Source organism: Cyberlindnera jadinii (assembly GCF_001661405.1).
Source record: "Cyberlindnera jadinii NRRL Y-1542 unplaced genomic scaffold CYBJAscaffold_8, whole genome shotgun sequence".
NCBI lineage: Eukaryota > Fungi > Ascomycota > Saccharomycetes > Phaffomycetales > Wickerhamomycetaceae > Williopsis > Williopsis jadinii.
The window spans coordinates 80472-95129 of record NW_017963659.1 but is presented as its reverse complement, the minus strand read 5'-3'; the positions used below and the strand labels follow the sequence as shown (position 1 = coordinate 95129).

Here is a 14658-nt window from a genome sequence, read left to right as displayed (position 1 = left end):
TTACTTAACAGATATAGATTCTCTGTCTATAACGAACATCCTACATGGTCTTCTAGGTGTACTGATTTAGGTTCTATAGCTGCTTTGTAGAGATACCAAGGACACTGTACAATATTCAATAGGTATATGTTCTATTCAAAAATCGGTCTGTTGTAACGGTATGTATATGTATATTCATATGAATATGTGTATTTATAAATAAAGGATATCATGTATCAATATCGGTTTCGCCGATAAGAACCATGGCATTGTCATCACCAGCTTTAATGGCTGGTTGATCAAGAACATCTGAGACGCAGAGCCATGGATCTTTCGAGCCACCCCATTTGAGAACGCTTTCCTTGAACTTTTCACCATTGACTCTGTTGAATGGATCTTTCACGAAGAGATGTTCCCAGACTTTGGAAGCAATCGCACGATCGAGGAGGTATGCGTAGTACGATGCACCATAGCCAAAGAGATGACCAAACTTTCCGTGCCAGTTGGATTCTGTATCAGAGAAGACACGTAGCTTACTCTCAAGGCCGTGGTAAAGCGAGGATGAGTCGAAGCTGTCTGCAAGGACAACGTCAGAATGTAATAGCTGGTCTAATAGAGCCATCTTTATCTGAGAATACGATTCACAATGTTGCAGGAATTTACTCTCCTTTTGAACCTGTGTGAGAAGACTTAGAGAGATTGGGTGATCAGTCATGTAATGTCTTGCAAATGTTTGAATGACTCTTGGATCTCTTGCAAAGTGTTCCATCAAGACACTTGGAAGCTCAACAAAATCAGTCGCACAACGTGTTCCACTGGTGTTATGTAACGCCGTTCTTCCAAGCATTGAGTGCATGGCATGGCCCATCTCATGGAATAGAGTTTCCACTTCTGAGAGTGTGAGTAAACATTTGCCAACGTTTGAATTGATTTCAAATCCACACACGAGAGATATCACTGGCAGTTGGAACGTTTCGCCAGTTACAGGTGAATACCCCTTCTGAATCAATTCCAGATCCTCCTTTGATTCATCTGGGTAGATATTTCTTGAGCAGCACACAGTAAAGTGTGCAGGAGCAGGCGTCTTTCCTTGTCTATAGATCAGATCACAGTAAACAACACCCATGAGTCCCTCAGTATCACTAACAACGTTCAAACGACGAACCTCTCGACTCCAAGTCTCACCTGGCTTGGAGTTCTCTGGAACAAGCTGGATACCATAGATCTTCTTAAACAGGTTGGACAGCCCTTGCATGACCGAGCCGAGGGAAAAGTACGAACTTATGGCTTCATGGTTTGATGAGCGTTGGTTGGCAGTATACAATGTACCGAAGTAGTCACGATCCCAAGGTTTCAAGAACTCAGCAACCTCTTCATCACTTAACTCTTTATGTTGACCTAACAATTTTTGTTTCAGTTCAGCAAGGGGACGTATTTCCTTGATGGCTTTAGGCTTCGTCTCTTCTGCGAGTCGGCTTAAAAAGTTCATAACGTGCTCTGGTTCCTTCGCCATTTTCTCTTCAAGCTGGTAGGCAGCAAAGCTTTCCTTGCCTAGCATATGTGCCAGTACACCACGGTACTTGAGCATAGTTTCCAAGGTTCTCACCTGGTTGTCACAAGTACTATGTAACTGAATCCAGACCTTCTTTCTAACGGCCTCGTTGTCTGATGACCTCAGCACAGCATGTGGGATATGGCCCCAACTTGGTATCTTATAATGAGTTCTAGTGATATCCATCTTTATCTGATTCAAGATGGATCTATCCAACGTCTTCAAGTCATCTACCGGGATTGACACGTAATCCGTAGCTGGTTGTCCAGTGCCACTGGCAAAATGTTGTCCATAGATGGCAATCTGTTGTGAAAGCTCAATGAAGTTCGATCTCGTCTCAGGATCCATGTTGATGCCTGATTTTTCGAAATCAGCTAATAGAATCTTTCCCACTTGTATCTCCTCCTCGGACAACTGGCTGTATATCTTCTCCTCTGTGAGTACCTTCTTGAGAATCTTGTAGAGGTCCACGTTCGTATTGAGCATGTTCATGAACTCGAACATTTCTTCATGGACTTCCTGCGCTGCACTCACGTACCGCTTGTCTGGATGCGCAACTCTGATGAACTCAGTTAGATCAATCACACGACACAGGATATCACTCAGCTTATCCAGGTTCGTGATGTAGTTTCTCAGGCCCTCGTCACTTTGATCCGACACCATCCGCGCACACAGAGCCTCTGCTTTCTTCAGCGAGTCCTTACTGAACTTCCTCAGACCAGATGCGCTCGTCAGGTACGGGTTCTGGAACAGCCCAGTCTTACCCTGTGACGAGCCCAGAATTCCAGCTGGCAGCCAGCTCGTTGACAACGAGTCCCCGTTCTTCTCCTTGCAGAAGTTCGTCCAGAACAGCTCATCATCAAAAACCTTTCTTATGGTCTCGTTCTCAGTGATGAGCGGTGAGCCGGCAACCGAGCCTTCCGTCGACTTGCTGAAGCCGCCAACGTCATCGACGACTCTGGGTGATGGGACAGATTGGTGTTGCCATCTCACCTTCCCAGCTGATAGACACCGTAAGCTGGTAAGAGCAGCCCTTTGTAACCGTGGCCTATATGCTTGCATCATGGAAAGAGGCGTACGAGAACACTGAACAGCAGGGCGTATTCAGAGCTTTGAATGGGACGGTCCGAGGCTGTTGAAGACATAAACAGTCTCGAGAGGCCTGTTTTAAATTTTCTTGCCTCGAGGGCCGCCGGCTGGTGGGGGGGGGAGGTCTCCGCCTACGAAATTCAACGCTAGGGGGACATCACCAACTAAATGACAGGCTCAACATTACAAGGAAGAAGCACAGATATATGTGTCATATACAATATATACAAGTTCAAGCGGTTATTTCTCGCCCTGTTCTCAGGTGTGGCGAAAGGAAGAGGCCCTAGCGAGTTGATTTGGCAACGTCGACAGTGAAGTCTGATGGGCCCTTATCGTGTGCCTCCAACAGTGCTTCTATCTGGTTGGCATCGGAAGGGGACTCCTTTGACGGGTTAGTTTTTTCAAGGGCATCACGTACTTTACCGAGTTCATTCTCAGCGTTCTGGATCAGCTCCTCGTACCCAGCAGCCTTTGCTCTGAGTCTAGCCTCACGCAGCAGGTTTCTTGCAGGTATTAGCTCACCGTTGTGTAGCTTTACAACGCCGAGAGAGTAGGTAGCCAATGCGATGGACTCCTCCATTCCTTCTGCACGGCGAATCTCCGTAGGCAGCCTCTTAGAAAATTGTAGCACTGATTCATAGCACTTCTCTGATGACTTCAACGATTGCTTCTGGCCTTGTCTGAGTTGGTTGAGCTCCGATTCGTCCATCCCGGAACGGGTTCCCTGGGATATCTTGTTGCCCAGTGCCTCAGCATTCAAGAACAGGACGGATCCCAAGTTGTTCTGGCATTCTATGATCTGTACTGGGGAGCACTCAGCGTTGATCATCCAAGCAACTGTTGCTGTTGCGGTACGAGCTGCGGTCCAGATGTCACCTGTGGAGATGCACAGAGCGACGTATAGCTCTCTGGCGTTGAACAGCTCATCACGGAACGGTTCCCAGGCTCCTCTGTTCAGCTGCAACTTTGTGGGATCCTTTAGAGACTCTTCAACAGTGTTGGCATCGCTTGTTATCGAGACATCTTCTTGATCAGCGCGTAACGAGTCTCTTGAGATCAGTTTTGCCACTGCAGCGCTCTTTTTGGCAACCTCCTCCTGAGCAACCAGCAAATGGGTCATCAGCATGAGTTTACACATCTGTGGGTCCGATGTGTTCAGCTGTGCACACTTGATTACAACACGCAGGTCCTTTTGAATCAAATGTGGTCTCAATGAGTTCGACACAGCACCAGGTGTAGTCAAGGCAACGAGGTAGTTCGAGCAAATCTCCGTGTAGATCATTAGCGCCTCGGGGAACATACTCAGCTGTTCATACATCTGGCCAATCTTCAACTGGATCCCGGTGTACTCGTCGCTCAAGGGGTCCAGATTCTCACTCTGTGCAAGCTGCAACGCTTCGATGTAGTACTCGAGGGCCTTTTTGTAGTCATTGCCCTCACGGTCACTTTCAGCCCAGAGACCCTTTCTCAGGATCTTCGCCACTGAAGAGCTGAATGTATGATGGGGCCAATACAACCACCAGGTCACACCACCAACAACCCCCAATCCTCCAATCAAGGTGAGCATGGTTTTCGTCCAGCTACGACGTGGGGGATAAGTCCCATACCCGGAGTAGCGTGAAGATGAGCGGACGGCTTGCCAGCGCGAGTTGTGAAACTTTGCTGGGTTAATTACTCGAGCAACACGTCCTACCTGTGATCTCAGCATTGTTGTGTTGAAGCGCTGTGTCGTGGTGGATGTTGTAGAGCAACTGTCCGCTGGAAAAAGCTTTTTTCCTGTTCCCCTTCTCGAATATTCGTCAGCTTAAAGCGTGAGATAGCCAACGGGACACTGGAACAGTGGGAATACTGAAGCTATGAGGAGCTGGCTCTGGGGCAGATGGACTCAGCGCTTTGCCAATTGGTCAATTGCTACCCTCCATCGACCAAGAATTGGCCATTTTGTATATGACCAGAGGTGGAGGAGAATCGAGTCTTTGCGAATGCCGTTTCCCCAGTTACCACCCAATAACACGACTCCTATATATGCCACTAGATATGACGTCATATACACTATCACCATTTCCGCCCGTCAACCCCGTTTAAAACACATCGAATGAGCCAGCTGGAAAGGGCGTAACCACCAATTGTAGCCAGCAAACCGGATTGTACCATCAGAGCTGCTTAAACCAACCAAGTATGACGAGATAATGATACTAATTCGAAGAAGAACCGACGTTGGAGCTGCGGACAATTCCGTTTTCTTCCTCGCTGCCTATGCGCTTGGCCCTGCGGAGAGAGAGAGAAAAAATACTCGCAGGAGGCCCAAAAAAAAATCTACAACCCAAACCCACCAAAAATAAAGAGCAAAAGCTGAAGTCGAACAACAGGGCGGCAACGTTTACAAACAGGGCGGTTAGGATAAAACACCGCTGAACACACGCTGATTGAGTGCTTTATCACCATAGAAGAAGAGAGAGTGTCTTGGAGCCTATTTCAAGGGAAGTTAAGCGGCCAATCTCTACACACAGTGGTTGTTTTTTTGCTTTTCATTTTTTTTTGCTGCTTATCTAGCATTGTTTATTGAGTCACACAAGCGCACAAGGAGAGAGCGGTACACACGATGGACTCTGGCGGCTTCTTCAAATCACTGACGAGCACGTTCAAGTCACACAGCAATGGAGACCGGCAGAAGATTTCTGCTGAGACGGTCACCGATGACCTCATGAAGAGGGAGCTGTTTGAAGAGCTACAGACGGGATCAACTAGCACACGAGCGAGAGCAGCTGGCCAAATTGCAGAGTCGTTGTATGATTTCTACCCTCAGAGCATACCCGACGTGTGGTACTGTGCGAAGGATCTTATCGCGCCGGGTCAGCAACAATCGACAAGGAAGGCTGGATTAGCGTTGTTGACCAAATGTGTGAGCTCACCATCGGACGATCCAAACTCGCAATACGTCTACTTCACAGATGCCTTGATGAATTGCCAGTTCGCTAAGGGCAAATGCGATCCGGAGCTACAAAGCTTTGTCCAGATATTGAAGATTATGACGGATAATGGAACTTTTATTCATCATTTCCAGGAGTCTCTTAAACAACCGCTGCTGGATTTTTTTACAAGTGCATTGTCGACGAATGACCTTGTCAAATCACCAACGGTTTTGGAATTGCTCCAGTTCTTGATAGAATCAATCAAATCGGGGATTTTCAACATTGATCAACCGGAAGCTGTCGTTGGTTACGTGTCCAAGATCTTATCGCTGATAATCAAACTGTCGCTGAAGACGTCGGACCGTGTCATATTAGAGTATTGCATACAGACCCTGGATGCTGTGGCGTTGTACCAAACAGTGCCACAGAGTTTGCTATATGAAACTTTGGAGATCCTTTGCGGTGCATGTATATTGGATTTGCACTATTATGATATGGTAACGTCAGTAGTGACGAATTTAATCAACAGGGTCCAATCTTCGTTGGTTATTTCTACCCTTGTGAAGATTGTGCTCTGCCACAACTCTAGAAACGATAAGAATATCAATGCATCCATTGGCGCAATGAAAGTTATTGGATATCTATTTCCAAACTTTGCATATCAGTTCGATATAACATCGTTGCTATCTGCACTAGAGGAAATCGTTGGTTGGAACAAACAAAATCTGTTGATTGTTACTCTTCAGTTCTTTAATGACGTTTTGCTTTCAGACATCACACTGAATCAAATACCCGCACATAATTGGGACGGTGAGAATCATTCAATATTGAATCTTTTGTCTGTTATCAGTTCAAAACTATCCAAGGATCAAGAAATAGATTTGTTCAAGATTACACTTATTACATTACAAAATCTAGGAGAGACAACCAGGTACCCAGGTAACCTGAAAAATTTGGTGACTTTTTTCTTAAGACATCCAAAACATCTTTCGACCAAGGCTTGTATAGATGTCTTGAGATATTACGGCATTCACAACCTCTGTTCCCCATTGAACGAGAATTGGAAGGGAAATTTGGAGCTGTTATTGAACACTTTTTATTACGATGAGTCCAAAGATGTAACCGTGAGAAAGGCATGTGTTAAGTTACTAGATGAGAACTTTGACTCTGCATTAGATCTTGTACAGAATGGAGATGATACTGTTTTGTTTGAAATATCTGACTATATATTCGACGGATTACTCTTTGAAACGAGCTCGGAAGTTGTTCAGCAGTATTTGTCACATCATTTGCAATCTGCGTTGACTTTGCCTTCAGAATTGTTTGAGAAAATAACTGAGCGTTACTTTTTACCAAGGTTATGCGCAGCTACACCAAGAGAGAGGAGATCAAGTTTAACCTCAAGTTTCAGCAGCTTAAGACTGGATAGAAGTGATGTTAAACCATTCCCTGAACAGACAACCCTTGCTATCGTCAAGAACTTTGTTACACTTTTTGCAAAGACTTTAAGCACACAGGCAAAGAAGGCCCAATTCATATTCAATCTCCTTATAAACGTTTTGAAACACGCTTTGCAGACAAAAAATGTTGATTTGATGTTGACAACGTCGAGATTATTTGTTAGAATTAGGGCGTCAACCAAGAAACAGGTTTATTTGACAAATCCAACGGATATGGATGGTTTGTCTGCTGCGTTTTCCAGGAATCTGAACTTGAGAAAGACCAGCGATGCAACTGGATCTGTGAGTCTTGACGAAAAATGGGTATACCCCGAGGAAATCTCATTTATACCACATGATACACTGGATCAACCTTCTAAAGAATTGACAATTATGGATTATAATTCAGACAAGTTGGTAACAACACCGACGATCGATATTCAATTATGGCTCTCCATTGTTATCCAAATCTTGGAAATTGCACCAGATTGGGAGATCTATTCCTTTATTTATTCGCACTTTTGTCCGCAACTTTCAAATATAACACTTTTTGAATCCTGTGGTGATGGTATCAGAAAATTCAGATCATTGGTGTGCGACCAACTTACATTGAAATTACCATCAGGCTTGAGTATACCAGATCACACCACCAAACAGGATGTACAAGTGGCTATTGTCAGAAACTTTACTGCACTTATCTCATACAGCGCACTGTTTTCGAAACAGGATGAGGACCAAATCATCAACGCCCTTTTGTTCGGATTATCGTCGTGGGAGAAAACGGCAATTCCATGTGTTCATATCTTGACTATCTGTTGCTATGAATTACCAATGTCCGTGAAGAAGTTCCTTTCGGTGATATTGACGAAATTGCAAACAAGGATATCAAGTGCATTTGCAAGTGCACATATTTTAGAGTTCCTCCTGGCACTGTCTTATATTCCTTCGTTGACCTCAAACTTTACTGTGGATGAATTCAAAAGAGCCTTTGGCATCACATTTAAACTGATTCAATATGCACACGATATTTCAGAGGTAAAGGACAACGAGCATCACGGTATTTTGACACACGGAGAAGAGTTAGAGGCCGAATTGCTCCCTTCAACTGAAAACTTTGAAGTAACGCCAGTGATTTCCATATATCTTTTGTCATTATCATACGATGTGATTGCCAATTGGTTCTTGAACATGCGTTTGAGTGATAGACGCCAGCTCTCATCCTTCATTATCAAGAACCTGATACTATCTCAGTCGAACCGTGGATCTGAGATCAACAACCAGAACATGTCATTTATTGATCTGATTAGTCGTTTCACTTATTCAGATCTAGAGTTGAGTTTCTCACCAATAAAACCGCAAGGGTTTGCATCTGAAGATCCTGTCTTGTCATCGAAGTGGGTTTATGGTAATAGTATTATAACCATAGATACTCATGCAAAAACCGGTGAATCCATAGTTGCTGTTCGTCGTGCATCTGGATTCTCAGTTTTCCGCATCACACCGGATGAATCTATGATTCCGTTTTACACTAATCAACTTCACTCAAAAACAGACGGAGAGGACTTGTTTTCTGCTAACTACATGCTACTTCAACTGGTTGTCCATCCAGAGACGTCAAGGTCGATCAAACCTATCCCAATCCCAGATGATTCTCAGTTCACGAGATCTTTGAACAATTTTGACCGCATTCCTGTTGTTGAGTTCCACAAGGTTGGATTGCTCTACATTGGGCCAGGTCAGAGTACCGAACAGGAGATTCTTGGAAACTCCAAGGGATCTGCTGAGTTTGACAGATTTTTGGCATCCATTGGTAGACCAATCACTTTAAAAGGATGTAAATCATTCTACGTTGGTGGTCTAGATACTGAGAACGACGTTGATGGACCTATTGCATATGGTTGGAATGACAAGATTTTGCAATTGATCTTACATACCACAACATTGATGCCTACTCCAGATGACAGCGACCCAGGATTTTCTGCAAAGAAGCGCCATATTGGAAACAACTATGTGAATATATTCTTTGACGAATCCTGTCATCCGTTCCAATTCAACGTTATAAAGTCGCAGTTCAATTTCCTCAACATCCTGATCCAACCTCATTCTGTAACGTTTGGAACTAAGGACGAAGCGGGCTCTCAAGACAAGGGCATAAAGAAGTACAAAGTCAAGATTCACCGACGCTCTGGGGTTCCTGGTTTGTTTGCTACATGTCATTTCAAAATTATCTCTGAGGAGAATCTACCGATATTTGTTCGTTCTCTCGCTCTGATTGCCAACCAGTTTGCACACGTCTGGCACTCAAACGGGTCATATGCTTCTAACTGGTCTCACAGAATGAACCAACTACAAATGATACGTGAGAGAAGTATTAAAGCACACGAGGAATTGAAAACGAGTGCTCAACAGGATACATCTAAAGACGCCCATACAACAATGAGTATCTTTGATCAGCTGAACAACAAGGGCTCTACCAGTGGCAATAGAGTTGTGAGTAATGGACGTGGACCAAGTGTTAACAGCTACGAATTTACAGAAGACGACGATAACGAAATATTGAAGAACTTGGAGTTTACCAGCTTTACTAAATGAACCTGTGTTATTGTTATGTACTTTAGACAACTGTAATTGGTTAAATATTTTGAGGAGCTGCGCAATGTGCGAATCGGACTTTTCTTGCAACGCAGATCCAAATGCGATGGGCTTTCTTGGACAGCAACCCTGTTTCCGCGGGGAGAATCAAAACCAGATGATGTAGTTAACTACACAGCCAAACAGTAAGAACAGTGACAGTTGTGTGCTTTAAGATGACGTTGCAGATCAAGTTAGACACGGAGAGAGAAACGTATTCTCCTGGTTCGCTAATTAAGGGTGATTTGGTGGTGAATGTCGAAGAAGAAACCAAGGTGGAATCTATAAAGGTTAGCCTTGAAGGGGTGGCTACGTCCATAATTGTCCAACAGGTTGATTGGAATCGTCGAGAAACTGTTGAGGAGCATAAGTTCATACAGTTGGACCAATACATGCTGGAGAAGCGATTGGATGGTCATAGGTATCAGCTACATAGGGCAATTGACACCTTCCCCTTTATGTTCAACCTCCCACATGACACAACGTGCGCCAGTAGGCTTATTGACGATCAACAAACGCTCATTGGGCTGAGCAGCGCATCCCAGAGTGACGATATCTGTGATGCACTCTCTCTAGTGCCTGTTCTAACCACTGAGCATTTATCCAGGGAGCATACAGAGAGTCTATTACCGGCCACGTTCCATTATCGCAATTACCAGAACGGGAACTCCTTTGACGTCGAATACACCATAAAGGTTGTGGTGAAGTTTTCCCAAAGCCTCAAGGCATTCACGGTGGCATTCCCATTCAAAGTCGAGCCCATAGAGGTGCAAATCCCCGTTGACGAGGATCACGCTGTTCGAGTTTGCAGCGATCTGTTGAAATTTGGGCACGGTTTACTTCATAGATCCGAGCCAGATGTTCCCTTCCACATCGTGGCACAATTCCCGAGCATCTTACACAGGGAGTTCGAAGTCAGGATATTTGTCGTCTTCCCGAGAGAGATACGCAGTCTCAGTGGAGTTGTCTTGAAAGATCTCACGATAAAGTTGAAGAGCGCACTAAGCATGAGGGCGCAGGGCGTCTATACGCTCGAGAAGAAGAAAATGGTGTTATTTGAAAAAACCATAGCATTGGAGGAATGTCAACTGATCACGACACCAGACGAGGGATCCTCGCAGAGACGGAAGGCGCTTGGATCACTAAACGGCCAGTATATCGAGTTCGCAACCAAGGTCAGAGGCATTCCATCCACTACACAGGATTTTAAAGTGTGTAACGGCGTCCTAGGACATCGGTTGAGCATCCAGGGTAGATTGGGGGTGAAGAAATCGATGAAGCAAAGCTTCAAGTTGGAAGAGAACGTGTGTATCCTATAGAAAGAACACACGGTTAACTGGACATTGACTTGTAGGAAGCACCACAGGAGCTATTCGATTAGATAACTAAAGCTGGCCATTTTGGACTTCTGAAACAGCTGTGTGTTTTGTTGAGAGAACGGAAAAAACATTTAGGCCTGTCAACTGATGACACAAAACAACGGCTGCAACCGCAGAAAGTATAATTTCTTTTGGAAAAAGCCGGCAAGCCAAAAAATACTAAAACCTCCGGGAATCGGGTTTGTCAAAACATCCAGACATCACCTTCTCATATCTTTCCAAGAGGCTTCCTCCGGTGTTGCGAAAGAAGATGGATAACTCCGAGTGTCGGTGCTTCGCACAACGCCATTCGCTACAGAGGCTGAGGCCCGCCAGCGTTGCTATGCACAACGCGAGTTCACCCGAGAATGGCCATGAGGGTGTGAACTGTCACCTGTGTGCATCGCAGTCGTGTTAAACATGTGTTTGATTAGTTTTACAGTGATACGGCGATTTCTAAAAGGACACAAATGGAGCGTTTTTGCTTTCCTCATCTATTTGTTCCTTTTGGTACTTGGTGAGCTCAAACCATAATATGTGTCTTAGTATTGGGTTTCCTTTTGAAATTTGGAGCCTTCCGAATGGGTGGAAAATTTTTAACGGAAGAAACCGCGTGTCAGATGATTCCTCTCTCTTACCCTTTCCTTTTTTTAGGCGCCTGGTGATTTTTTTTCCGCCGCTTAGTCTTGAACGCCAAAAACGTACATTGAAGGAAGGAACGAGGAAAAAAACACCCGGGGTGTCCCGTAGTGATATAAAGAAGACGCCAGAACGATTTAAATATGATAGATTCCATTCTTTCGTTGTCGAGAGAGTTTAAACCTTTCCATTTCTTCATTATTCACAAGTGTTTATCTATTGCTTCTTTCAAAGCATAAAGCTTTTTCTTTCAAAATCACATATTCCTAATTATCACTATGATGTTTGCATCTCTTCCTACAGAGGTTCAAGTGCAAGTCTTGTCACAAGTGCATTCACCTTGTGACGTTTCACCGCTGTTTGATTGTTTAGCTCAACACGTAAACAGTAGGAAGCTCGACTATTACACACAACAACCGCTTTTGGTGTCAGTTTATTCTTCAAGCTCGAAGGAATCACACAAGAAGTTGTTTTATACCGGCTCGGTATCACGTGACCAAGATGTGACACATATTTCACTCGGTGGTTTGGATCACAAAGAGTCTTTGCTGCAGATAAAGAATTTGAAAGAGACGTCGCATAACCACGAAAGCCATATGGATATGGTTCTCTCTGAGGATCAATCTTCAGTGAAGCTGTTCATGACCATCCAGTTTGGTGGTGAGATTTTCCTCGAGACAACTTTTAGACTAAGAGAAGGTACAAAGACCTTTGTCAAGAATGGTGTCTCTATAACGTTTGACCTTGTAAAGGGTTCTAAAGAGGAAAAAGAAGGCGCATACGAGTACGACGAGAGCTTCAACTATGCGCTAAACATTACAAACGTTGAAGTTAAAGACCATGATATGGTCAACCTGTTCGAGAAGGACTTGGACAGATGCATGTTTGTCAGATGCTAGTTTTATTCATTGGTCTGGCATTGGTATACTAATAGGGTTAGTACGTATTATATATTTCGGGTAAATTTATAGAGATCCGTCATTTGGATCATACTTCTGGGTCAATTTGGAAAGCACAACGCTTGTAAGTCTTCTTATTGGTAATACAGATCACTTTTTGGTCTTATAATAAGTGTAACTATTTGTCAAAAGGTATAAATAAAAGGAGAATTTTCAAATAAATAGAATGGATAATAAATAATAGAGTGTACAGCCATGCGGGAGATATCACTGCTCCTTAGCAAACTTGGCTCTAGCATCTTGGAGTTGGTTGACTCTTTGTTCAATAAGAGCATCGTTGTGGTCAACAACTTTGTAAAATACGTATCCAAGACCTGTCCAGAACGCAGCGGAATAGACATAACCGGCTTTACCAGATGAAAGTGGTCTGTTCAAGACACCGAGTTGGAAACCTCTAACCAAAACACCTATAATTCGAGTACAATTTGAAGTTAGTAACCTTTCCATCAATCAAGGGGAAGAGCGAAAGAGAGAGAGAGGGAGACAAGTAGGGGTTAACGGATGATTAAAATCCACTGGTGGAAAGAAATCAAACATTAGTGACTTGGATACAATGCAACTTACCAAAAGCTGCCCATCCGGCATATCCCAAAGTAGTTGCTGCTGGCATTTGTCACTTGTAATTGTTCTTTTGAAGTTGTTTCCTGTTCAGAGAATCCTTTTCAAAGGGCAGTTCCTTTGGGGATTTTGTGATGTTTTTTTTTGATTTTTCGTTGAACGCAAAGACGAGAAAAGTTTACTATGTGATTATGTAATGTTAAGTACAACGATTACATAATGTATTACGTGGACACATAGACTTGGTGCGAGAGAGACAATAGGACACAAAGATGGCTCAATTCTGAATACTTTGGGAGCTAGTTGTGTACAGAGAGACATTTCTCATAGAATGAGCAGACATGTGCAGTGGAACCACCATACCTCAGACGGGAAATGACGGTTAGAAGGACCAAAGATACGATAATCAAGATAAAGAACTGCAAGTTCTCACTTCTTTCTGTTTTGTCATATCTGTTCGACTGGCTGATATACACTGCAGTGCTTGTTTTTGCCTTGTGCTATCAGAAAAGGCCTCCAAGATATCACGAGTTTGCATTGGACGACAATTCGTTATCCTTCACATACTATGATGACGAGAACGTTGCGGTCAGTCCACAGCTGTTACTCATCGTCAGCATAGTATTACCATTGGTTCAAATTATTACAAATTTTGCATTCACTTGTCATTGTATCAGTAGAAGGTTGTGGAATCTACACATGGCATTGTTGGGATTCTTCGCAGCACATGTGTTACAATGTTCAGTGGTTTCCGTGCTCAATATCAATTGTGGGTTACCGAGACCAGACCTCATTCAAAGGTGCATGCCTAGTGATTACTCACTTGCACCTATTGGTATGCTTTCCAACGTTGCCATCTGCTCTAACCCGGATATCACCATTATCAATGACGGATTCAAGAGTTTCCCCTCCTCTTACGCTGCTATTTCGTTCACATCTGCAACGTTTGCATCTCTCATAGTGGCAGCAAAGTTCAAAGTGTTCGATAAACGAGGCATACTGTTCAAGTTGTTGATATTTGTCTTGCCTTATGCCACGGCTCTATACCTATCTACAACCCAGATATCAGATAATCGTTATTCCCTCTTGGATTCGATATTCGGCACCTTGATTGGCATAGCGTGCGGACTAATGGGGTATCACATATACTTCCCTTGGTTCCTCGAGACCAACTGTAAAGGTATGGCATTCCCACCCAGAAGACTCTGTCACAAGAGTGGTAAGTTCTGGAGAATTTCCCATGACGACTCCTTTGAGTATGACGACGATGCAATGTTTATAGATGATGAAACGACAGGCGAGGAGACTTCCGATACATCACTGGAACCACCAAGATCCATCAGATCAAAGAAGTCAAGACCCTCATCTTCCAGATTCAGAGTTTAGGTTTCCTTTCCTACGTTCATTCACAAGATCAAGTAGATGTCCGTCTTGTTGAGCCTTGTTGTTCTCTTTTGTCCTTCCTTGACAATGACCAACTCTGTAGATGTGTGCTTTGTAGAAACACTTGGGGTGTTTTCCCTCTCTCGGCTAATAAACGAG

At 43.8% G+C, this 14658-nt stretch overlaps 7 protein-coding genes across 7 annotated transcripts; 4 read left to right on the top strand and 3 right to left on the bottom strand.

Annotated features, from left to right (window-relative positions):
• Positions 1-128: 128 nt before the first annotated feature.
• Positions 129-2652, bottom strand: OCT1 (metalloendopeptidase). The gene has a single exon (XM_020215188.1). It carries the CDS (start codon positions 2591-2593, stop codon positions 209-211), a length of 2385 nt encoding a protein of 794 aa, XP_020070001.1. The 5' UTR covers positions 2594-2652; the 3' UTR covers positions 129-208.
• A 251-nt stretch (positions 2653-2903) lies between these two features.
• Positions 2904-4328, bottom strand: MGR3 (Mgr3p; the record flags this gene model as incomplete). Its single annotated transcript, XM_020213721.1, has 1 exon — positions 2904-4328. One exon carries the CDS (start codon positions 4326-4328, stop codon positions 2904-2906), a length of 1425 nt encoding a protein of 474 aa, XP_020070000.1.
• An 894-nt stretch (positions 4329-5222) lies between these two features.
• CYBJADRAFT_162854 (uncharacterized protein) lies at positions 5223-9563 on the top strand (the record flags this gene model as incomplete). The annotated part of the gene is made up of 1 exon (XM_020213720.1): positions 5223-9563. The coding sequence occupies one exon, from the start codon at positions 5223-5225 to the stop codon at positions 9561-9563; it is 4341 nt and encodes a 1446-aa protein (XP_020069999.1).
• On the top strand, positions 9546-11185 carry CYBJADRAFT_168035 (uncharacterized protein). The gene has a single exon (XM_020215187.1). The coding sequence runs from the start codon at positions 9779-9781 to the stop codon at positions 10919-10921; it is 1143 nt and encodes a 380-aa protein (XP_020069998.1). The 5' UTR covers positions 9546-9778; the 3' UTR covers positions 10922-11185.
• Positions 11186-11877: 692 nt separating this feature from the next.
• CYBJADRAFT_162852 (uncharacterized protein) lies at positions 11878-12498 on the top strand (the record flags this gene model as incomplete). The annotated part of the gene is made up of 1 exon (XM_020213719.1): positions 11878-12498. The coding sequence occupies one exon, from the start codon at positions 11878-11880 to the stop codon at positions 12496-12498; it is 621 nt and encodes a 206-aa protein (XP_020069997.1).
• A 267-nt stretch (positions 12499-12765) lies between these two features.
• Positions 12766-13168, bottom strand: CYBJADRAFT_173476 (uncharacterized protein; the record flags this gene model as incomplete). The annotated part of the gene is made up of 2 exons (XM_020216471.1): positions 12766-12965; positions 13123-13168. 2 exons carry the CDS (start codon positions 13166-13168, stop codon positions 12766-12768), a joined length of 246 nt encoding a protein of 81 aa, XP_020069996.1.
• A 323-nt stretch (positions 13169-13491) lies between these two features.
• CYBJADRAFT_173475 (uncharacterized protein) lies at positions 13492-14502 on the top strand (the record flags this gene model as incomplete). The annotated part of the gene is made up of 1 exon (XM_020216470.1): positions 13492-14502. One exon carries the CDS (start codon positions 13492-13494, stop codon positions 14500-14502), a length of 1011 nt encoding a protein of 336 aa, XP_020069995.1.
• Positions 14503-14658: the final 156 nt, after the last annotated feature.